We start from the raw sequence: 25,180 nt of genomic DNA, 5'->3' as shown, positions 1-25,180 counted from the left end.
GCACTTGAACCAGACAACAATTTTTTTGTAGTTCTTCATTTAAAATAATTTGTAAGTCACTTGAATTTTTATGTGACAAAAACAAATTGGTGTCGTCTGCAAACATCACCTTTTGAAATACTTGAGAGGAATTCACAAAGTCATTTATATATATGTTGAATAGTAATGGACCTAATATTGAGCCTTGGGGAACCCCGTATTTAATTTCTTTCTTTAGAGATATATGGTTATTAATCATCACATATTGTTTACGACCATGTAGGTAACTTTTAAACCAGTCAAGTGCTACTTCTCTAACGCCATAGTGATGTAATTTCTCTAGAAGAATATTAAAATCAATAGTGTCAAATGCCTTAGATAGGTCAAGGAAAACACCAACTCCACAGTCACCCTGGTCTAAAGAATCATTGATTTTTTCAATAAGGTCTAAAACAGCCATAAAGGTAGAGTTCTCTTTCCTGAAACCATACTGTGATCTTACTAGAATATGAAGCTTATCCAAATAATGACTTAACCTAATGTGTACCACTCTCTCTAATACCTTAGACAGAGATGGTAGAACAGAAATTGGACGGTAATTGCCCATATTATTTTTGTCACCTGATTTATAAATTGGAGTAATTCTGGCTATTTTTTTCATACTTGGCACTATACCATACAGAAGTGATAGGTTAGCATGTTTCATGTTCATGTTTCATTTCATGTTTGTACTTGTATATAGGATTTGGTTCATTTGGTAAACCAAATGACGCATGTGTGCTGAGAGCGATCAGCATGCAACAGAAGTGTTTGTACATACTGCTGCTGTCAGTGTGATGTTTTTAGTGTTTTTCACACGCACACGTTTATTTCTGTAGATGCTAATTTTAAATGGCCAAACGCTGGAGCCATGGTCTTTGGAAGTGCACCAGCGCGAAATGGAGGTGAAGCACACAATGAAGGAGAAGAGGAGGGCAGTGATGAAGAATCTCCCCGTAATAAGTAGATCCACTTTGAGCCAATCATGTCTTTGCCAGAGGTGAGTGTGTGTGAGGTTAATCCAGGGCTGCACGATACTGGAATTAAACCTTGCGATTTGACTAAGTGCAGTTATATCTCACATAAGAGATTTATTTAGATTTATTGGACTTTCAGCACGAGGGCCCATCCGGCTATGAGTATGAATGATCGTCTCGGTTTTGTAACGTAACCTCGGTTCCCTGAGATGAGGGAACGAGCATTGCGTAAGCTAGCTTACTCTATGGGAAAACTTCTTTTCTCGAGAATATTGAAGCCAAAAATTATCCTTTAATTTCCTTTAATGTAAAACGCAGTGCAACCTATGGAGAGGCAGCTGAGACATACGAACCAATGAGGTCGCTTGGCGCCCATCACGCATCACAGCGGCCCAAAGGGATAGTGGCTTATAGCTATATAAGTCCCGCTTCACCATAGGTAATCTGGTTTCATCGACTGAAGCGATCCCCAGATCAGAGCACAATGCACGACAGGTTACGCAATACTCGTTCCCTCATCTCAGGGAACCGAGGTTACGCTAGTAGCTGAGACGTTCCCTTTCGAGAGTACTCTCGTATTGCGTAACATAGCTTGTGCTACGGGAACCCAATGTAAAATACCGTGCATGCTCACAACTTTCTCAACCAGCAACCCAGGGCACGTGCTCGGGCTTATAAGAAGAGTAAAGTAATAATTACCCCAGGCCAACACATTAGTGAGCCTAGTAGGAAGTATGCAGGGAAGAACCCAAGTAGCTGTTGTGGGCACCTGGTCTACATATGTGGCACCCACCGCGTGAGCGGGTGGGTGGGGGGATAAGGGGAGTCCTGAGTGTGTTTGTGACACTGAGTGGGCAGTGTTTATGAGTAGGGGTGAGCACTATGTAGTGGGCACATATCCTACATTTAAAGCACGGTTGGCGTGAGCCGGAGAAACAACAGACAGTTTGCTCTTTTTGAGTTTTGCGTTTTGTGTGCAGGCGTGCGTGTGCTAGAACAGGCTTGTGTGCTGCAATATTTACATCTCCTGTCGCCTGAGATGAGGGAACTGAGAGAAGTGTGCGCACACGCTTCGATGGTGGTCCGGCCGCGGCGGGACTTAACCATCGTCGTTTCCCCCTTGTGGTCAGGAGGGCTTAGGCGGCTCAGGGTTCAGCACAATCTTGGGCCGAGGTCCCCGTGGCGGAGGCGGTCTGCGACGGCTAGATAAGCGTGAGCGGTGGCGAGCTTCAGCCACTGGGCGAGGTTGAAAAGCTGAAGGCGGTGGCTTAGAAGTCTGTGAAGGCGGAGGTTTCTTAAAGTGCTTTGGGAGAAAGTGTCCCTTTACCTGTGCCTCGGTAAAGTGCTCAGCAAAGCCCTTCACTGATGGACCGAACAGGCCGGTCGATGAGATCGGAGAATCCAAGAAGGTGGACTTATCCGTGTCCTTCATATCCATCAGCGTCAGCCACAGATGACGCTCCATTACAGTTAGGACAGCCATGTTCCATCCAATCGCCTGAGAGGTGGTCTTTGTTGCTCGCAGGGCCAGATGTCTTTGAAGGCCTCTGGGTCTGGGCCAGCCTCGTCCAAAGTGCAGAGAAGGTTGGCCTGAAACACTTGAAGCACAGCCATAGTGTGGAGCGCTGAAGCAGCTTGACCGGCGGTGGCGTAGGCGTGACCGGTGAGAGCAGAGGTATTTCGGCAGGCTTTAGATGGGTGGGAGGCCTTCGACTGCCATCCATGAAAGGTGCACGTATACAGCGCGGGGGGAAAGATGGGGAGAAGATGCTGGTAACCCTTTTCCTGAGTGCCGTCCACGACGGAGAGCGTCGAAGAAACTGAGGTTTTCAGCCTGGCCGAAAATGGCGCCTTCCAGGATTTTGTCAGCTCTTCGTGCAGTTCTGGTAAGAACGGGGCCGGTCTCTTCTGAGGGGCCTGCCGTGCCCCTGCAGAAACCAATCGTCGAGCCTGTAGCGGGCCAGCTCCTCGGGAGGAGACCACTCCGAGCCCGAGGTCTCCGACGGCCTTGGTCAGCAAACGGATAAGCTCTGGGTCGATACTGGCCTCACTAGAACTGGCCTGGGTTGAGGGGGCGGGTTCCGGATAGAGCCGACCATTTCTCGCTTCCCGAGGCGATGAGAGAGCTGTTAACGTCCTCCCCATCGGGTCCACCGAATGTGATTGGAGCGGCCGGAGACTCAGTCGGGCGCTGACCATCAGCGAATAAAACAGGCGAGTGAGAGTCGGTGAGCTAGGCACGCGGGGATTGAACCAGCGTGAGCTCGCGTGTAGACAGTCCCGGCGCTCTCTGTGAGCAGCGTTCAGGTTGTTTAGTCTGGTTATTAACACACACCAGTGTTGAAACACCAGTAAAGGTGATTGTTTGGTCAGGTTGTTAACACACATCAGTGTTCAAACACCAGTAAAGGTGAATTATCTCCTGTTGTCTCTCAGGGCGGCGACATCACCAGCGGGGACGGGACGGGAGGACGGTCCATCTACGGAGGGAAGTTTGAGGACGAGAACTTCGACGTGAGGCACACGGGCCCGGGACTGCTGTCCATGGCCAACCGCGGCAGAGACACCAACAGCTCGCAGTTCTTCATCACACTCAAGAAAGCAGAACACCTGGACTTCAAGCACGTGGCTTTCGGCTTCGTCAAAGAAGGCATGGATGTGGTGAAGAGAATAGCAGAGCTGGGCACTAAGGACGGCAAACCCACTAAAGCCATCACCGTCTCAGACTGTGGACAGTTGTAAACTCTTCTACGTTTGGCAAACTTCTGTTCATGTGGGGAATTATGTTCCCTGAACTTTTGTGTCACTCCTTTTTTTCTCTCTACTTCATAGGAATGGCCTACATGAAATTGACCATAAATGTATTGATTAAAGGGTTTGTTCACCCAAAAATATCAATTCTGTCACAATTATTTACCGTAAGACTTTCGTTCATCTTCAGAACACAAATGAAGATATTTTTGATGAAATCTGATGGCTCAGGGCGGGCTCCATTGGCAGATATTTAATTAACACTTTGAAGGCCCAAAAAGTTAGTAATGACATCGTTAAAATAGTCCATGTGACTACATTGGTTCAACCTTAATGTTATGAAGTTACGAGAATACTTTTGTGTGCCAAAAAAAACTAAATATTGACTTTATTCAGTCATTTCTTCTCTTCTGTGTCAGTCTTGACGCGCGTTCACGAGAGCATCACGACGGCATCAGATTTCATCAACAATATCTTCATTTGTGTTCCGAAGATGAACGAAAGTCTTACGGGTTAAGTTGAGTAATTAATGACAGAAGTTTTAATTTTAATAAGCGAGTACATCATAAATCCATCTTCCATAAGGTAAGCCTATTAAAAGTGTGTATATTTTCGACCTGTCTGGACGGATTGTTGGTAATCTTGAATCAGAACTCCAGCAGGACACCAGTAGAACCAGTACCAGTGTAAAAGAAATCCACCGCCCTGAGAATGAAGGCTTTACCAGCGAACGATGTCCCTAAACCTCTGTTCTATTGCATTTATTTACTTGTGCTATTGCTTGTAGTTGAATTATTAATTCTTATTTTTTTACTGATTGTTTACTTGTCTTTAATAATCTTTGAAATTTATTTAGCTGTGGAATCAAAATTGTAATCGAGAATTGTTCAATTTCACTGGTATCTAAAATGTTGTGTGTCATAACCGTATTTACAGTACAAGAACACATGGGTCAAAAACAATAACTATTTTATTCATTTATTACTTTTTTTGTGGGGCCAGTGAAAATGTAATTATTGAATTAATTGAATTGAATCGAAATTATTAATATAGTAAATCATAAATAAATAATATTGTGCAACATGTTCAATTGATTCATTAATGGCCACTTAATAGAGTCATATAGAATCAAAGCTTTATTTACATGATTTTTGGGCATTTACGGTATTTACAAAACATATCCAAAACATGTATGGTATTTAAGTAGGCCTATTAGACAATACGGAACATTAATTGTGTAGAGAGATATAAATGTGGAAAATAAGATAAATATTATAAACAGGTACTAAACAAAATTATCAGTGAAGGGATTTGAAAGACATTTTTGATGAGATTAATAAAACAGATAATATAGATAATTTCAGATATGATCATTTTATTCAGCATAAGTCGCTCCTCTATTGACATGCATTCAAAGAAATAAAAAGGTTCTCCTTCTGTGCGGCAGCATTAGGAGCTTTACAGCGTCAGTGATCATGTTTGAGAAGAGCGCCCCCTGCCGGTTCGGGCTCTCACACAGAGTGTGTCCTGTACCGGGAGAACTGGTTCCAGAACAGGAGAGAAACACTTCATAGTTCTTCATAGTTCAGCGGTTCTGTGTCTCAGGTGGACTCGCAGTTAAAGATGTATATCAATATCATTTTCTGTCAGCTTCTTCACCATACGAAAGGCTGACATCCTGAAATAATAGCATTGATTATACTGATTATATAACTTTTTTCTATTATTATTAGCAATCATGTTAAAATGTTTAGAAATGACATGATATTGTGATAATCACCTGAACACACTTCAATCCCCTGTTCAATGATGTGGTGAACTCTACCTTTGGGTCAGTTATTTATAGGGTTGTTTTATGTTTTATTTCTCTATTATTTCTCTTACACCCATTACCTGTGGTAGAATGATATATTTCTCTGAAGAAGGACACTGAACTACATTTGAACTGATTTACATTTAATGCCGTTTTTTAGTGTCCAAGGTTTCATATATTGTTGATGCTTTGAAATGTGTTCAATGCTCTTCTTGACTTCCATCAAACCTCTACAAATGATTCAAAACACAGCAGAAGGACCGGTCACACAATCCTGTCAAAGACATTCATCTGGTATTTATATTTATATACAGGCATATGAATATAAACATATTTAAATCATGACAACTCTCACATTAGTTTTAGCATATTAATGAATAATTGATAATTATTTGATTATTATGAATAATAATTTGACTCTTTTTACTCTAGAACTCTCTCAAAAACTTTGATATTCAACATAATACAACATCATCTATCAAAATATTCCAGAGACCCCTAGGGTGGCCATTTCCAGAACACCTAAAAGGAGGACACTTTGAGGCATTTAGTGAGGCAAGAATAATTTCATAGACTCTGGTGTACTCGCAACTACTAATTTTGTCCATCATGTCGATGGTGTCATGATACAGTGCGACTCTATTCATTGCCAGACAATGTGACAATGTGTAACAGAAGAGGCAAAAAGTGTTTGTTCATAGTATTTGTATTTATTCAAGACATTGTGATGTCTGTTTCAAACAATGACCACTGAGATGAACCTGTCTTGCACAGTCCCAGAAAACATAACATTTCTGGACATCTTGAAATAAAAGAAATACATAAATAAACAAATAATGAATGCGAAAAATAAATTAATATTAATAATAAATTAACTTGTGAATTGTGTCTCAGTTCACGTTTCGGCATGTTAAAGTTATGATATGATGTAGCCAGCACGTGGAGGCTTGTTTACGTTTTTAACCAATGATATATCAGATATTTATTTGACACCGCTTTCAGCCAATCATTTGTTTGACCAGAGATAAGCACAATCTCATAAAAGTGCGTATCTGTAACACAAATTTTATTCCTCGTGCCATTTATACGCATATCCATATAAACCCCTTGGTTAGGATTAGGGGTGCGGAGTGCGTGTCTATTACACGCCATAAAGTGCGTATCATATGCATGTGTAGCCTGTGGATTTAGGGTGCTCTCTTTTCCCTCTCTTCTCCCTCTTTCTCCGCCTCTCGCTCACTTTCACTCTTTCCCGTATTGCTACGTCACCTAATGTGGGTGGGAGAGGTTGGCAATTAAGCGCAGGCAGGTGTATAGGCACTTGGGGTCCTCATGCCGGTAGCCATTCATTGTAGCTAGCTACTGATGCGTTGGAGTGCAGCAGTGTTCCTGGGTGCTGTTCGTTGTGCAAGGTATGTCCAAACTATCTGTTGTTGTATGACTATAATGGTTATTTGGGTTCAGTGCACTAAGGGAGGTTTTAATGTTTTCTTGATGGGCTAAGGTGTTACTGAGCGATCGCCAACGGCGCTACTGTTTTGTGTGTGTGCATGCGTTTCCAAAACACGTTGGGAATGTCTAAAGTGACAAGCGTAGAGAAGGTACCCTTTTATTCTATCTGTTTTAGCGTATCTCTGTTAGTTTATTACGTTAATTGTAATGAGGCTCCGTTGTTATGTTCGCCAGCGTCCAGTGACCCTGGTGAATGCGTGAAGCACGGAACACTGTCTACTCACCCAACCGCTAGCTTGCAAAAAGGTATGTTATGGCTTTAATTATAATGTGTTTGATAAAAAGCAAAATTGTAACAAAGTTATGTGCTTCATGGTCTTTGCTGAAAGAAGTAATGGTAGAGGGTTTTTCTTGCAGTTAGCCTACCGGGCTCTAGTCTGGTTTCCTTAGAGTGTTTCACCCATTTGGAACCGATGTGTGCAGTGTAATGCTGTGAAGTGTGCATCTGGTGTAATAGCTCAACTAGCAATGTTGCTGTGGTGTGTAAGCTGAGTTTGTAGTGTTTGTTCTACTCTAAAGTGGTGTGCCTTAGCTCACGTGTGGTATCGAAACCTAGGCCTGTTTAAGCTTACATTCTGGTGGCTCACTCTACTATGGCTTATCCCTGTTAAATGATGAATTTGTGTGATATTTATTGACTATCTAAAGCGACTCATTTTTAACTAAGATAAAATAAACATTGTATCTTTTTACTTTGCTAAACCAAGCCTGTGCATGTTTCTTTATAAAAGAGTCCCCTTGCTCTCACCAGTCTTGTCCAAGGGGTGGCGTAGTCAACACTGCCATCGCCCCACCAGGGGGCAACAATTGGCGCAGTCGGCAGGATAGCATTTGTGTCGCTAGGTTAGTTTATTCAAGCAGCACCTGTGTGTGTGTGTGTGTGTGTGTCTGAGAGAGAGAGTACGCAAGTGTGTATAGAGAACAGCAGCTGGCAACAAAATGAGTGACGGAGAGGAGTCCGCAGTGGAGTTACAGCAGCTGCGACGACGTTTGGAGCAGCTCCAGGCTGAAAATGAGAGACTTTCGGGGGGAGGGATAGCGGGCAATGCTAGTAGCAGTACTACTAGTACCCAGCCTGCTCGACGGGAGCAAGCGTTCTTTATACCTCGAGAGCGGCGATGCCCGAAGTTTTCTGGCTCTGCAACTGCAGGGTCTTTGTCTGTTGAAGAATGGATTGAAGAGGCAAAAAGTTGTATTCGGGCAACGCATATGTCTAATTTTGACAAGGCCCTGTTTTTGTTTGATCACTTAGAGGGTGAAGCCCGAAATGAGATTAAGTACCGTCCTATAGCCACACGTGAAAACCCTGAGTCGATAATTGAAGTCTTAAGGGAAGTATGTGGGTGTGCTAAATCATATGTGTACTGGCAACAGCGTTTCTTTAACAGAAAGCAAAAGGACAATGAAACTTTGTTTGAGTTCTCTCATGCTTTAATGGAAATGTTGGATAAAGTAAAACAGTCAAATGAAGGTGCCATTTGAAATCCTGATATTGTTTTGCGAGACCAGTTCTGTGAAAATGTCTGTGATCCTATGTTACGCAGGGAACTCAAGCGACTGGTACGAGCAGATAGTGGGTTGACTCTGCTAGCCGTACGGAAAGAAGCTATAAGGTGGGTGCAGGAGGGTCAGTCCAACCGAGACCATAGTTACCGTGCTCCAGGTGCAAGCAGTGAAGCTCAGGTTGTGTCGCAATGTGTTACAGCCCCCCAGTCATCGGAATTCATTGAATTAAAAGACTTGGTCCTTAAGCAACAAGCTCAGTTAGACATGCTCGTGAGGCAGTTAGGACACCATAGTGGTAGATCACAGCCCCCTCCACCACACCGGGGTGGGCGATATAAACATGCCCCCAATGGTCAGCCCATTTGTCTACGGTGCGATCAGCCAGGCCATATAGCCCGCTACTGCCAGGAAGTTCCCCCCACCCACAATAGTAGGTTAGCTTCACGTTTGCCCCCTGATATCCCCCCTAACCAAGCACCGGGCCCAGACAACCGCCCTAGTCAATCGGGAAACTAGCAATTCCCAGTGTGCAGAGCCACACACTGGGAAGGGACGTGTCTGGCTCAATTTATTCTCAATCATATGATAAGTTAGTTAAAACTTGCCCTGTATTGTCTGTTTCTATGGGAGACGTAACAGTTCCCTGTTTGATTGACACTGGGTCAGTGGTGACCACCATCACCGAGAGTTTCTTTCGAGAGCATTTTCATCATCTACAAAAGAAGGATTGTAGATGGCTTGGGCTTAAGGCCGCTAATGGTTTAGACATCCCCTATATTGGTTACCTAGAGTTGGATGTGGGGGTACTGGGGCAATGCATTCAGGGGAGGGGAATTTTAATTGTTAAAGACCCAGAGAATAGCACTCTTAAAGACCGTAAGCTTGTAACACCCGGGATACTGGGAATGAATGTAATTGGGGAATGCTATCAGGTCCTTTTTAAACAACATGGGTCACAGCTCTTTCATTCCCTCCCTGTGAAATCGGCGGCACCGGCAGCCCGACGTGCGTTGAGACACTGCGAACAGATCCAGGCCATTGTAAATGCACAGAAGCCGTTCAAAGTGAAAGTCCATGGGAAAAGGGCAGTCTGTCTGGAGGCAGGAGCCATAACCATGGTCCCGGTTACATGCCCCCAGCTTGAGTCCGCAGAGTTTTTGCTGGAGCCCTTGGACTTTGACGAGGAGCAGTTGCCCGAAGGCCTACTAGTGTCCCCTACCCTGGTGCCGGCTAGAAAGGGTTTTCTATATGCACCCGTGGTGAATGTGGGTAACACAAAGGTATGGTTGCCCCCACGCCGCCCTATTGGCACTGTACAAGTTGTGGCAGCAGCTGTAACAGGAACAGCTGCCTCTATATCAGTCGACCCTTCATGGGAACAGTGTCAAGCTTATGTCTCCACCCAGGAGGTAGTTGAGTGCTGCAGTGTCCCTGAGTTCATGGCGCCAGACTTTCCAGGGTTGACCCAGCAACAAGCTGCTGAGGCAAGGGCCCTCCTTGTCCAGTATAGCAACATCTTTTCCCAAGGGGAGGGAGACCTAGGATGCACGTCCTTAATCAGCCATGAGATTCCCCTGTTGGACAATGCTCCTGTTCGACAGCCATATCGTAGAATTCCACCCTCCCAGTATGAAACTGTAAAAGCGCACATCCGACAGCTTTTAGATAGTAAAGTCATCAGAGAAAGTAGCAGTCCATATTCTTCTCCTATAGTCTTGGTGACTAAGAAGGATGGGAGTTTGCGCCTTTGTGTAGATTACAGGCAGCTAAATGCAAAAACACGCCGTGACGCATATCCCCTTCCCCGTATCGAAGAATCGTTGGATGCACTTTCAGGAGCAAAATGGTTCTCCACCTTGGACCTTGCAAGTGGATACAATCAGGTGCCAATGGTGGAGCAGGATAAACCTAAGACCGCTTTCTGTACGCCTTTTGGCCTATTTGAGTTTAACAGAATGGCATTTGGACTGTGTAATGCGCCTGGAACGTTCCAGCGTTTAATGGAGCGCATGTTTGGCGATTGCAGATACCAGTCCGTTCTACTGTACCTGGACGATGTGATCGTCTTTTCCGCCACCGTCCAGCAGCATTTGGAAAGACTGGGAGAGGTGTTTTCCCGTCTGCAAAAACAGGGACTAAAAGTAAAACTGTCAAAATGCCGGTTCTTCCAGCACCAGGTTAGTTACTTGGGGCATGTGGTCTCCGCTGAGGGAGTTGCCACGGATCCCGCCAAGATAGAGGTGGTTAAGGAGTGGAGACGCCCTGGACATCTGGCTGAATTATGATCTTTTTTCGGTTTCGCGAGCTATTATCGGCGTTTCGTGGAGGGATTTTCAAAGCTGGCAGCCCCGCTCCACCATCTGGTAGGAAGACTCAGTGGACCTCTAAGGAAGGGAAAGACCCCCCCAGTTCCTCTGGCCTCGGCCTGGGATGAAGGATGTGAGCAAGCATTTTTGTCTCTGAAGGAGCGACTCACCTCGGCTCCAGTGCTGGTTTATGCCGACTTTAAGAAGCCCTTCATCTTGGAGGTAGATGCCAGCCACGGAGGTCTTGGTGCAGTCCTCTCCCAAGAACATGAAGGGAAAGTACGCCCAGTCGCATTTGCCAGTCGGGGACTCAGAGCTGCTGAAAGAAATATGGAGAATTATAGCTCCATGAAGCTCGAACTACTTGCGGTAAAATGGGCAGTTACGGAAAAGTTCCGTGAATATTTGCTGGGGAACCATTTCACAATCCTTACTGACAATAACCCCCTGAGCCATTTGCACACGGCAAAGCTGGGAGCAACCGAGCAGCGGTGGGCTTCTCAACTGGCATCATTCAATTTTACCCTCAGATATCGTCCGGGCAAGAGCAATCAGAATGCGGACGCTCTTTCTCGTCAGTATCTGGAACGCTTCACCTTCGGGACAGAGGTCCCCGCGTTGGCCGCATTGACCAGCCTTGGTCTGACGTCGGCCATAGAGGGCCAATGCGAGGAGGTGGTGGCCTTACCAGGGCATACACCTCAGGATCTCAGCTCGCTTCAGGATGCTGACCCAGTCATCGGGCCCGTGAGGAAGTACTATCAAGAAGGGCGACGGCCAGGTGCAATGGAGCGTGAAGCGTTACCCAAGTCCAGCAGAGCCCTGCTCCGGCACTGGGACCGCCTAGTCAACGAGGAAGGAGTTCTGTACCGCCAGATTCATGCACCAGGGGGGGGTCCAGAGACTCTTCAGCTGTTGCTGCCTCAGTGCCTGCAAGCCGAAGTCCTACGGAGTGTCCACGATGAGCAAGGGCACCAAGGCATGGAAAGAACACTTCAGCTACTCCGAAGCCGATGTTTTTGGCCCAGTATGACTAAAGATGTTGAACAGTGGTGCCAGCAGTGCCAGCGATGCGTTCTGGGGAAGGCCGTCCAGCCCAAAGTCCGTACGTATTGGAGCACGATGCAAGCCACTCGACCGAATGAAATCCTGGCTCTTGATTTTACTCTGTTAGAGCCGGCCAGTGATGGACGAGAGAATGTCTTGATTCTCACAGACATATTTACAAAGTACTCGCAGGCTGTCCCTACTAAAGACCAAAGAGCTCCTACTGTGGCCAGGGCCTTGGTGCAGCAATGGTTCCATAGGTTTGGTCCCCCAGCTCGTATACACTCTGACCGAGGGCGAAACTTTGAGAGCCTCCTGATCCAGCAACTGTGTCAGATGTACGGTATACAAAAGAGCCGCACCACTCCGTACCATCCTCAAGGGAATGCCCAGTGTGAGCGGTTTGACCGCACACTCCATGATTTGCTGCGCACACTACCTGAGACAGAGAAGCGTCGCTGGCCACATCATCTGCCTCAGCTCACCTTTGCCTATAATATTACCCCACACCAGACCACGGGGCATACACCATATTATCTGATGTTTGGCCACCACCCAAGATTGCCAGTTGATTTCTTGCTTGGTATTAGGGAGGCTGCTCCAGACACCAACACCCTAGAAGAATGGGTTGAAAAGCACCAGCAAAGTGTCAGGATGACTCATGAACATGTCAAGCAGAGATCAGAAGAACTGGCCCTCAGGCGGAACCAGAACCATAATGATCAGGTGAACGATGCCGGCTTCCAAGAAGGAGATTTGATCTATCTGCGGAATCACCCACATGGGAGAAATAAAATCCAGGACTACTGGAACTCTGTGGCCTATCGAGTGGTACGCTGCCCTTCTGGAGCAGGAGCGGTATACACTGTGATCCCTGCAGATGCGGGTGGACCTGTTCGACAGGTGCATCGTTCTGAGATGCGCGCCATCCCTATGGGATTGAGGCCTGGGCCAGGTGGTGTTCCTTGTCCAGCTTGGGAAGAGGAGACCCTCAAAGATCCTCCTGCCTGTAGCGATAGTGATGCCCGAGATGTGATCATTTGGTATGGGGCAGAACAAGAACCTCAAGCTGTACCTGCGCCAACCGGCACCTCAGCATCTGAAGAAATTGACAGCGAGGATATGGCTGAGGTGCCTGAGGACAATATTGTGGCTGTGCGCCGTTCAGCGAGGTCTACAGCAGGGCAGCACTCCAATCTCTACCATCTACCCCGGCCGACTTGTGGCAGAAATGATGGTCCATCAGCAATAGAGGGTGAAGACTCCTGGGCATTAGGTGTCATCGTCGGGCCGCCGATTCATTTGGAGGGGGTGGATTGTAGCCTGTGGATTTAGGGTGCTCTCTTTTCCCTCTCTTCTCCCTCTTTCTCCGCCTCTCGCTCACTTTCACTCTTTCCCGTATTGCTACGTCACCTAATGTGGGTGGGAGAGGTTGGCAATTAAGCGCAGGCAGGTGTATAGGCACTTGGGGTCCTCATGCCGGTAGCCATTCATTGTAGCTAGCTACTGATGCGTTGGAGTGCAGCAGTGTTCCTGGGTGCTGTTCGTTGTGCAAGGTATGTCCAAACTATCTGTTGTTGTATGACTATAATGGTTATTTGGGTTCAGTGCACTAAGGGAGGTTTTAATGTTTTCTTGATGGGCTAAGGTGTTACTGAGCGATCGCCAACGGCGCTACTGTTTTGTGTGTGTGCATGCGTATCCAAAACACGTTGGGAATGTCTAAAGTAACAAGCGTAGAGAAGGTACCCTTTTATTCTATCTGTTTTAGCGTATCTCTGTTAGTTTATTACGTTAATTGTAATGAGGCTCCGTTGTTATGTTCGCCAGCGTCCAGTGACCCTGGTGAATGCGTGAAGCACGGAACACTGTCTACTCACCCAATCGCTAGCTTGCAAAAAGGTATGTTATGGCTTTAATTATAATGTGTTTGATAAAAAGCAAAACTTGTAACAAAGTTATGTGCTTCATGGTCTTTGCTGAAAGAAGTAATGGTAGAGGGTTTTTCTTGCAGTTAGCCTACCGGGCTCTAGTCTGGTTTCCTTAGAGTGTTTCACCCATTTGGAACCGATGTGTGCAGTGTAATGCTGTGAAGTGTGCATCTGGTGTAATAGCTCAACTAGCAATGTTGCTGTGGTGTGTAAGCTGAGTTTGTAGTGTTTGTTCTACTCTAAAGTGGTGTGCCTTAGCTCACGTGTGGTATCGAAACCTAGGCCTGTTTAAGCTTACATTCTGGTGGCTCACTCTACTATGGCTTATCCCTGTTAAATGATGAATTTGTGTGTTATTTATTGACTATCTAAAGCGACTCATTTTTAACTAAGATAAAATAAACATTGTATCTTTTTACTTTGCTAAATCAAGCCTGTGCGTGTTTCTTTATAAAAGAGTCCCCTTGCTCTCACCAGTCTTGTCCAAGGGGTGGCGTAGTCAACACTGCCATCGCCCCACCAGGGGGCAACACATGCGAAAAACATTTTTGCATATAAATGGCACGAGAAATACAATTTGTGGTATAGATACGCGCTTTCATGAGGTCGGGCTGGATCTTACGGCATTAGATATTATGCTGTTGCGTCTCAATAAAGATTCTAGAGCGGGTTTTTTAGGCCGATTCAGCACAACTCCAAAAAGGAGGACAAATGAGTGTCCGGCTTGAGGCTACGCCGGACAGGGGGCTTAAAATCCGGACGTATGGCCACCTTAGACCCAACAAATTAGATCAATTAACCTCAAAACTGTTTTAACTGACTAAATCTCACAAATGTTGATATTCAGATAAAAAGAAAAAAAGAAGAAGAGCAAAGAATCAGTGTGTTTGATGCAGGAGGAATAAAGATCTGGGGTCTCATTTATAACCGTTGCGTACGCACAAAACAGGCCCTGAAAGAGGCGTACGCCACTTCCGACGCATAAGTTGTGATTTATAAAAACAAACTTGACGGGAAATTTTGCGCACCTGCACGCAAACTCTGACCCATGCGTACGAACGTTTTGGAGATGGAGCAGTTTGGCGACACCGATGGTGAGCTGGAGATTAGTGTCTTTTTAGACAGAAAATCTAAAGAAAATTAAACATCCACAGAAAGATAATACAAATATAATTTCACTCACCAAGCCTGTCACTTGAAGCAAATATCCATCCCTTCTTAAATGTCCGCGCCAGCGAGCGCGTTGGGCCGTTTAGTGAAACTGACGCAGTTTAAATAAAATAATGATTTAAACTATGTTTTACTTCTGATATAAACATTTAGATTAAATATGCCATTCAAATTATGGAGTTAAACACTTAAACATGAAATCATTACTGGGAAGTTACAACATTTTTTATATTCAATCAATAGAAATATTTGTTGTGGATGCGATGTTTTTTTTAACACTTTTCCTCTGGCGTGCTGTGTTTTAATGTTTTAGCCACAGAGATAATTGCTTATCATGATAATACCAGATTGTCTGAGAAAATAGTTTCGTGCAAATAATGCCCAAGGTCTATCCGTTTCCATTAAAAATAGAAATCAATTAAAAATACAATTCGGCCAGTGGAAAATATTGAGAAAAAACTTTCTCTGAAATGTATTTTACACTATTTGATTTATGTATTCAAAAACAAGGCAAGGATAGGCACCTACTTGATTTTTATTAATGTAATGTGTCTTGTACCGTTAAACGTCATCACGTGGATGAATAATCATATGCAAATGATATGTAGATGAGGATCTGCATAGTAAAACTAGGCGTTGTAAGCTCCATATATGGTTATTTCGGGGTGGAGACGCATGTGCGCACAATCTTCCGCTGACGGGGATTTATAAAGTGAATTCTGCGCAGGTTCTGGCGTACGAACGGTTTTATAAGTCTGAATATTTTTTTGCGTACGCCATTTTTGGCTTTCAGGCGCACGTACACTTTTAGTAAGGATCCTACGCACAGTTTTATAAATGAGGCCCCAGGTCATTTATGGTCATGTGACCCAGTAAATACTCGTGATTCATGTTAAAGCTAGATGGCGGGAGAGTTCGAGTTGTTTTGTTTTGTTTTTGATATATTTACACATTTTTGTCATGTTATGTTTAAATAAGTTTCATAGGTAAGAAATGTGTTAGGTAATGCAGGGTCAAAGATGACACAGCAAGTTTTAAAGTTAAGAGAAGAGAAATAGGCTACACACTCATAGGCTCTATATATATATATCTGGGTGAGCGGGGCACACACTAACGCGGGGCTAGTTGTCACACACTTGTCTTAAATACTTCCATACATGCCAGCATGACGAAACTTACTGTATTTACTAGTTGACATATCAACACTATATAGAGGAAAATTTGTGCCAAAATTCAGAAATCTTTGGAAGATATCACTGAACATTTATTTCACGAGTTCACATGTTGATGAAATGAAATCTGATGTAATATTAAAATGCGTATTTAGCTTGCTGTCCGGGGGGAGGGCTCCGAGCTCGGAATTCAGCCCGACCCCAGAGTACTCCCCCCTATGAATGTATAGATCATAGGTATCTATGAGCAGACCCAGCCGAATGTGAGGTGATGGGGTGGTGGCGGGATGCTGAGAAATTAGTCATGAGACAGGAGGCAAGGGAAGGCTTTTTTTATACTGGCTATTTCTTATGCTGATTGGATGATTACCTGAACATGCTCCTCCCGAACTTTGTTACATAAAACTTCATTTCACGAGTTCACATGTTAATGAAATCTGATGTAATATTAAAATGCGTATTTAGCTTGCTGTCCGAGGGGAGGGCTCCGAGCTTGGAATTCAGCCCGACCCCAGAGTACTCCCCCCTATGAATGTATAGATCATAGGTATCTATGAGCAGACCCAGCCGAATGTGAGGTGATGGGGTGGTGGCAGGATGCTGAGAAATTAGTCATGAGACGGGAGGTAAGAGAAGGCTTTTTTTTATACTGGCTATTTCTTATGCTGATTGGATGATTACCTGAACATGCTCCTCCCGAACTTTGTTACATAAAACTTCATTTCACGAGTTCACATGTTAATGAAATCTGATGTAATATTAAAATGCGTATTTGGCTTGCTGTCCGAGGGGAGGGCTCCGAGCTCGGAATTCAGCCCGACCCCAGAGTACTCCCCCCAAAAAGGCCAGATGAACGCAGGACAGCGAGCGTAGAATTTATCCCCCCCAAAATGTGTAAGGTATGTATTTACCAAGGAACGAGCTTGCCTATTTGACTGGGAAGGCTCTCGCAACGTCCGACGGGAACTTGGATGCTCACAGCATCGGACGGATGAGCCCGTTCTGCAGTTGAACTGACGGCTCGATGACGCAAGAATTATGCGAGCGTGAATTTGTGAACGAGTTTAACCGTTCACCCAGGAGGGCTCTCGCAGCATCCGACGGGAACTTATGTGCTCACGGCATCGGACGGGTAAGCCTCGCTAGGTTGAACGGAGGGCGCCTGCTGGACTCGGTCGGGGGGCTCGACCGGCGCTTCGAAGGGGGCTAGGACACAGGAATAGACCCCTCGCGGCCCGACGAATGGGGAGCCCACCTAGCGACACGAGCGCGGCCGTCCGGCGACGACTAAGACAGGCAGGCTCTCACTGCAATTCGAACGGGAGGGCTTGACCGGCGCTTCGGAAGGGGGACTGAGCCCGACCTATGAACGGGGAGCCGTCACTGCGTGCGAACGGGGGAGCCTGCAATTGTTTGTAAAAATGCTATATTATAGATATATTTATTGAAGCGAGTGTAAATACGGCGAGCAAAATAGACTCGGAAAGTGGGTTTGTACCAGTATTGGTGCGGAAAGTGACGAAGGATGTGGCGTCGCAGGTGATGGAAATGAATGATCTAATTAGTTAGGGCTTGGTGAGCATTTCTGATGTGGAAGCGGCTGGATCTAATTGGTTTTGAAAGCTTCAGATGACCAGCGAAAGAGGGTTTGAATTTGTTGTTGGGAGAGACCTTTTTGTGCGGCTGTGGTAGCTGCTCCGATATGGAATGAGTGGTTAGAGAAATTATCTGCTGTGATGCCGGATTTGATGAGGACTGCTTTAAGGTGCTTTTGGAACCAGAATCTCGTAGCTGGATGATTGTAGTCGTTAGTGAAGAGTGGGTCGAGTGGGGATTTGGACGTGGAACGTTTGTACTGCAGGTAATTAAAAAGAGCATGGTACGGTAAGATGGGAGTTTGTAAATTGAAAATATAAACGAAGTGACCTTTTTTAGCTCTGTCAGTTCTACTTTGTTTAATGAAGAATGATATGGTATCATGATCTACGATCTGTAGGTCTGAAATTGTAGGATGAATATTTGGGTCGAATAAGGTAATGATGGTCAGTTCGGAGCAGCAGAGGGAACCGAAGAATGCTAGGATGAACATAGCTTCTAATGTATAGGCGGTGTTGGTGGAGTGGTATCCAAGATGGAGTGATGAAATGCATCTGGTGAGTATATCGATTGTGATTGGTTGTCTGGTGTCTGGGCGAGTGGGGCGGGTTCTTTGGATTCCCTTAATTAGAAGGGACGTTTGGGAGTTATTAATTGCAGGTGCAGGTTTACCGTGGATTAATTTATGGAAGAATTGAATGCCGCTTAGATAGCTTTTTATGGATCCGGCTTGGAGACCTTTGACTTTATGAAGATGAGATATGAATGAGGTAACTGTTAAAAGAGAAAATTCGGAAACGACAGGTTGAGAGGTGGAATGATTTGAACGATTTCCACGCGGTGTAATATGTTTGCAGGGTTCTGGGAGAAACTGCTTGGAGGATGGAATCAATGGACGTGTCCAGGAGGGATTTTAGCGGATGGTTTACGGGAAGATCAGCTGAGAATAAGGAGGTACTGGGGTTGGAGTGGGGTCTGCTTCTGATGCCAGCGTCCTGAATTTCTGAAAAGAGAAACGGGAGAGAGAGTCAGCTATTTGATTTTGAGCTCCTGAGACGTGTTTTGCAGTTATTAAGAACTGGTCACATGCGGAGATCCAGATGAAGTATCTGAGGAGTGGCATTAGCGCAGGTGAGCGAGAATGACCTTTGTTAATACAGTGTACGGTTACTTTGTTGTCGCAATGGATTTGGATGCTTTTGGTTGACCACTCTTTCCCCCATAGGGAAGCTGCGACAACGATCGGGTAGAGCTCGAAAAGGGCCGAGGATGCTGAAGACTGGGGTGTGTCTAGGAGCTGAGGGGGCCAGGGAGACGCGAACCAGCGTCCTTGGTAATAGCCGCCGAAGCCGATCGAGGGAGCTGCGTCTGTAAACAGTTTGATATCGAGGGGGAGAGAGATAAAGTCATCGTAAAAAAAAGTTAAGCCGCTCCACTGGTTAAGGAAATTAATCCATAATTTTAGCTCGTTTTTGGACTCGTCAGAAAGGATGATCCGATCTTCCAGAGCATGAACGGATGAAGTGAGGGCGAGAAAATGCGCGATAAAGGGGCGGCCCTGTGGAATAATGCGTATGGCATAATTTAGGTGGCCCAGCATCGAGAGAAGTTCGCGTTTTGAACAATCTGTGCTGTCTGTAAAATTGGATGCAATTAAGATGATACGATTGATTTTTTCCTTAGGCAGTGAGGCCTGGAATTTAATTGAGTCCAGATTGATGCCTAGGAACTCGATGGATGTAGTTGGACCCGATGTTTTCTCCTGGGCTAACGGTATCCCTAGCTCGGCGAAAACTTTTTGCACTGTGAGGAGGTGAGCCTCGGGGATGGTGTCATATGGTGAAATTATAAGGAAATCGTCGAGCAGATGGAGAAGATGAGGAATTGCATAATTAAGCAGAGGAGATATCTACTTTTGCAAGCCATGCGCCTCGTCCAGCTATTTTAATCATGGTTATGGCTTGTTTGATGTCATGATAGTTGAGAGAATATTCTTCGAGAGGGATGAGACTATTGATGCTCGGATATGGAGAATTATGGGGGGCTGAAAGGTCTATTATCAACCGTTTTTTCCCCGAGAATTTTCTGGTAGCCAAGCCTATGGGGCTGATGCGAAATTTGTCGAACGGGGGAGCCTCGAATGGGCCTATCATAAAACCGGATTCAATTTCTTTTTTAATTAGTTTATCTACTACTTCAGGCTCCGCTAAGGAGGACTGAAGATTAGCGCAGATAATGTTTTGCGTGGGATGACTTTCTACGCCGGGTTTAAAGCCTTGATTGAGACCTGTCAGCAAATAATTTGTGAAGTTGACATCTGGGTGGTGTGATAATTCCTCGGCCAGGTGGAAAACATTCACAGGAGTCGAGAGATGCATTTTTATTTTATTAATTGCATTTTTATTAACAGGTTTTTTGACTGGGCATACCACGCGGGCGTGGGCACCGCCACAGTTATCACAAACATGGAGAAAATGACAACGTTGTCTTGGGCATCTCCCTTCATTAAAGTTTCTACAAACTTGTCTGTCGGGTGCCATGTATGGTGCTAACGGAGGCACCCTCACGTTAGGATGAGCACCTGGCGCTTGGGAAGGAGGAAAACTGAAAGAAGTAGAAGGGAAGAAAAACATTTGGGGATTGTGTGTGAAAGTGGAATTGCAGAGATCTGGAGCGTGAGGTACCACAGTGGGAGGGGCTGAGGAGAGGAGTTGACCTGGAAAAGGTTGGCGCCCTTCCGCGACTGGATGGGGCCCAGCGGGCCTTGCTCGTTCGAGCCGATGGGATTGGAGCTGAAACAGAAGGGTGAGAAGATTGTAAGGTGACATATAAATTAAACAATTCTGATGTTTTCATCCTGCGGGAAAAATTTGCATCGGAATTAATTAAGGCTTGTCTCAGCCCCTTAACTGTCCACTTCCCTATGGGAGGGATGTTTGGGTGCACTGAAAGGTGGGAAGGCGCGGAGAAAGATGATGAGAAAGATGATGAGTTCCTCGCTGGCGGTGGTGAGGGGAGTCTTCGGCATCTCGGAGTATGCGGAGAGGATTTGGAGGGCCGGCGTCCCCTGTTTGAGGATGGAGGCTCGATGTTGTTAGCTGCTGGAGAGGAAAAGGTCGCTGGATCGGCGGTTTGCGATGGAGACACCTCCGTGATGAAAGACTCACCGTCGGAGGGGAAGAGCTCTAACTCGGACATGACGGCACGAAGCCCGATGCTGAGAAATTAGTCATGAGACAGGAGGTAAGGGAAGGCTTTATTTATACTGGCTATTTCTTGTGCTGATTGGATGATTACCTGAACATGCTCCTCCCAAACTTTGTTACATAAAACTTCATTTAACCATAACAAAAGTAATTTTCTTACATATGTTATTTTTTCCTCTCTGTTTTTTTTTTTGTGTTAATTAAAATGAAAATCAAATATGTTATTTAACAGTTGAGATAGTCCTTTAATGCTGATCTGACAGCAGAAACACTCGCCGGGTTTAAACCCCAGTTGCATAGGTGGGGCATGTTGTCACACTGCGTTTCAATGAGCCTCTATTAGAACTATGATATTATATTCTATACTTTTATGAATATTATTGAGAAAACATGAGAAAAAGGTGAATAAATACTGAGAGTCTATGTTCAGAAATGATTCTGTTGTGAATCATCAGACTCAGTCAGGTCCATTTGCAACAGTTTATTATTCAAAGTCAACAGGCAAGGGTCCAATACCAGCAAGAACAGTGTAGCAGGGCAGGCAAGGCGTAAAGGGAACCAGGCAAGGGGTCAGAGGCAGGCAGCAGACAATACAAGATCCAGGAATCAGGCAGAAGGTCAATGGGCAGGCAGCAGACAATCAAAGAGAGAGTTTCAGCAAGGGTCACAAACACAGGCAGGATAACTTTCTAGGAAACGCTCAGAGATGCACACAAGAGTGAAACAAGACTTCACACAGAGTGTGCTGTGAGTGTGGTTTATATAGGGCTGGGAATGAGTAACAGCTGTGTGTGATCATTACTCACAGGTGAAAATGGGATCAGTGCAAGAGTGAGGCATTGTGGGATTTGGAGTTCGAGAGACAGTCAGTATTCGGGTGAGGGCGCCCGTTGGCGGTTACTGAGAGAGATTGCGGGACTGGTAGTCGTGACAGATTCACTATTATTATGTTTTGAACTATGCTGTATAGCTGTTTTGCGGTGTGTTCGTTGTCAAACTCAAAAATTAGTTTATTTTTAATTATTAAAAAATGGCATTATTTTATATGAAAAAGTTAATAATTGTTTTTTATTGAGGACATATTTTAGTTTGTCTCGTTTTTTTTTTTTATTAGATCACCTTTTTTTACTAGTTTATTTTAAGGATTTTTCAAGTTAAAACAGAACAAACAACACTGTCGTTGTTTTCGTTCAAACAACGAAATCCACATCTGGAAGGAAGGGGGTGAGGGGGATTTCCAGTTTTTAAGCACAAGTCTCTTAGCCATGACCATACCCATCATTAGAGCCTGTTGTAATGCTCCTGAAAGGCATGCGGTGTTCTGTGAGAGGCTAAAGATGGCGAGTTCAGCATCCGGTGAAAGAGAGTATTATTGTGAGCTTTGGAGTACCAGTCAAAAATGCTTGACCAAAATCCAGACAATAAAGGGCAAAACCAGAAAGCATGAGAAGCTGTATCCTCTGCCACCTTACACCTGTCACACATTGATGAAACAGTGGGGATACGTTTATGTAGTTTGGCTTTAGTGTAGTGTAAGCGGTGAATAACTTTAACTTGGATCAGTTGGAGTCTGCTGTTGACTGTCTCGTAGCCAAGCACTTGTCCCACGGAGAGCTCAACTCCCAGGCCTCTTTAAATCTTACAGTAGCTGAGAGACAGCTTTCAAATAAACAAACACATTTAGATATTAGATGCCTAGAGTCAGGAGGATTTAAAAAAAAAACATCGAAAAAACATGCTTCTCTGGCGGGAGTTCAAAATTAAACATTTTGGACTTAGATCAGATAACATTTTAATCTGTCGTATGGCCATGTCACAATGTGCCCAACCTATGGGGCATGTTGTCACATTTCACTTCCATTCTTTCGGGGTATATCAAGAAAAAGGTATACATTGTATTAATAAAACAAAACCACTTAATTGTACTAGATGTGTGAAATTAATGTGGCAAAAAATGAATAGGCTACTCTGAAGATCCAAAGTAGATTTACACAAACTGAGAAATTCAAAAAGCGTTATGTTGTGCCCTGCTCTCCCTCTATCACCCATATATATATATATGGGATTCTTAGACTATGGGCACGTTTATGTACTTTGGTCATATTTTAAAAAATACATATAATTTTGGACAAATTCCACTTTCTTTGTCAAACTAACAATAAAATCACCTTAAAAACTTTTTACCACCTTTCTGTTATGATTTTTTTCATACTTTTCAACCTCCTTATAGGTGTCAAAAACACTGTTTTCTCCTTGTCCCAGACCCAGACTTTTTAACTTCAACAATGAAAATACAGTTTAAAAATATGACTTATCTGGACTATGAATAAATATGAATATACCTAAATTAAGCAAAATAATTAAAACACATTATAGTATTTAATGTGAGACCACTATCAATATTACTTTTATGCATTTGGCAGACGCTTTTATCCAAAGCGACTTACATTGCATTTCAAGCTACACATTTACATTCTTATCAGAAGATCTTGCTTTCCCTGGGAATCGAACCCATGACCTTGGTGTTGCAAGTCTACTGTTTGAGCTACAATGTCCTTTAAAAAGTGTGTGTGAAAGATTGTTTAGGTGGTTTCTATGGAAATGTTCAGTGACATCAGAGCACATGTTGGACATGGAGGCAATTTAAAATTTCATCAAGAACAAAGGAAGAAAAATCAAGGTAAATATTGCTTGATCAGTTAATATATTTATTCTACTTCATTTCCAAACATGCTGTACCTTAAAGGGTGTTTTTAAAAAGTTACAATTTTTAAGTTAAATAAGAGTCATTTCCACCACAGTCATTTCCACCACACTGCCCTCTGTGGTGGAAATGACAGCATGTGGTGGAAATTACATTTATGGTTATAAAGTACAATTGTATTACAATACTTTTATACTTATATTATCATGATATTATGTATATATTTCCCCCTCCTCCTTGAACTGCCACCTTATCGTGGCGGAGGGGTTTGAGTACCCGAATGATCCTAGGAGCTATGTTGTCCGGGGCTATATGCCCCTGGGAGGAGTTCGGTGAGGCCATGGAGAAGGACTACCGGTCGGCCTCGAAGAGATTCTGGCAAACCGCCCGGCGCCTCAGGAGGGGGAAGCAATGCCCTACCAACAGTGTTTGCAGTGGGAAGCTGTTGACCTCAACTGGGGATGTCGTTGGATGGTGGAAGGAATACTTTGAGGATCTCCTCAATCCCGTCGTCACGTCTTCCATTGAGGAAGCAGAGGCTGAGGGCTCAGAGGTGGACTCGTCCATCACATGGCCTGAAGTCACAGAGGAAGTCAAGAAACTCCTCGGTGGCAAGGCACCGGGGTGGATGAGATCCGCCCTGAGTACCTCAAGTCTCTGGATGTTGTGGGGCTGTCTTGGCTGACACACCTCTGCAGCATCGCGTGGCGGTCGGTACCTCTGAGATGGCAGACCGGGTGGTGGTCCCTCTTTTTAAGAAGGGGGACCGGAGGGTGTGTTCCAACTACAGGGGGATCAGTCTATGCCAGGGTACTGGAGAGGAGAATTCAGCCGATAGTAGAACCCCGGATTCAGGAGGAACAGTGTGGTTTTCGTCCCAGTCGTGGAATAGTCGTGGAATACCCTCTACAGGGAGCTGGAGGGTTCATGGGAGTTTGCCCAACCAATCCACATGTGCTTTGTGGATTTGGAGAAGGCATTCGACTGTGTCCCTCGTGGCGGCCTGTGGAGGGTGCTCCGGGAGTATGGGGTCCGGGGCCCTTTGATAAGGGCTGTCCGGTCCCTGTACGACCGGAGCAGGAGCTTGGTTCGTATTGCCAGCAGTAAGTCAGACTTGTTCCCGGTGCGTGTTGGACTCCGGCAGGGCTGCCCTTTGTCGCCGGTTCTGTTCATAATTTTTATGGACAGAATTTCTAGGCGCAGCCAGGGGCCGGAGGGGGTCAGGTTTGGGGACTACACGATTTCGTCTCTGCTCTTTGCGGATGATGTTGTCGTGCTGGCCTCATCAGACCAGGACCTTCAGCATGCACTGGGACGGTTTGCAGCCGAGTGTGAAGCGGCTGGGATGAGAATCAGCACCTCCAAATCCGAGGCCATGGTTCTCAGTCGGAAAAGGGTGGTTTGCCCGCTTCAGGTTGGTGGAGAGCTCCTGCCTCAAGTGGAGAAGTTCAAGTATCTTGGGGTCTTGTTC

General features: G+C 45.0%; 2 protein-coding genes across 2 annotated transcripts in view; both read left to right on the top strand.

The window, feature by feature from the left end:
* LOC311088041 (E3 SUMO-protein ligase RanBP2-like) overlaps positions 1 to 25,180 on the top strand; it is a 210,478-nt gene that overhangs the window by 45,943 nt on the left and 139,355 nt on the right. The gene's annotated exons all lie outside the window — the stretch shown is intronic.
* Positions 871 to 4,827, top strand: LOC311088043 (uncharacterized protein). The gene is made up of 2 exons (XM_084121680.1): positions 871 to 1,018; positions 3,432 to 4,827. The coding sequence occupies exons 1-2, from the start codon at positions 1,004 to 1,006 to the stop codon at positions 3,735 to 3,737; spliced, it is 321 nt and encodes a 106-aa protein (XP_083977806.1). The 5' UTR covers positions 871 to 1,003; the 3' UTR covers positions 3,738 to 4,827.

The sequence above is a fragment of the Abramis brama genome (genome assembly GCF_963993115.1).
Source record: "Abramis brama genome assembly, chromosome: 8".
Lineage (NCBI taxonomy): Eukaryota > Metazoa > Chordata > Actinopteri > Cypriniformes > Leuciscidae > Abramis > Abramis brama.
The sequence above is the reverse complement of the archived record's forward strand: the minus strand, read 5'-3'. Positions and strand labels throughout refer to the sequence as shown.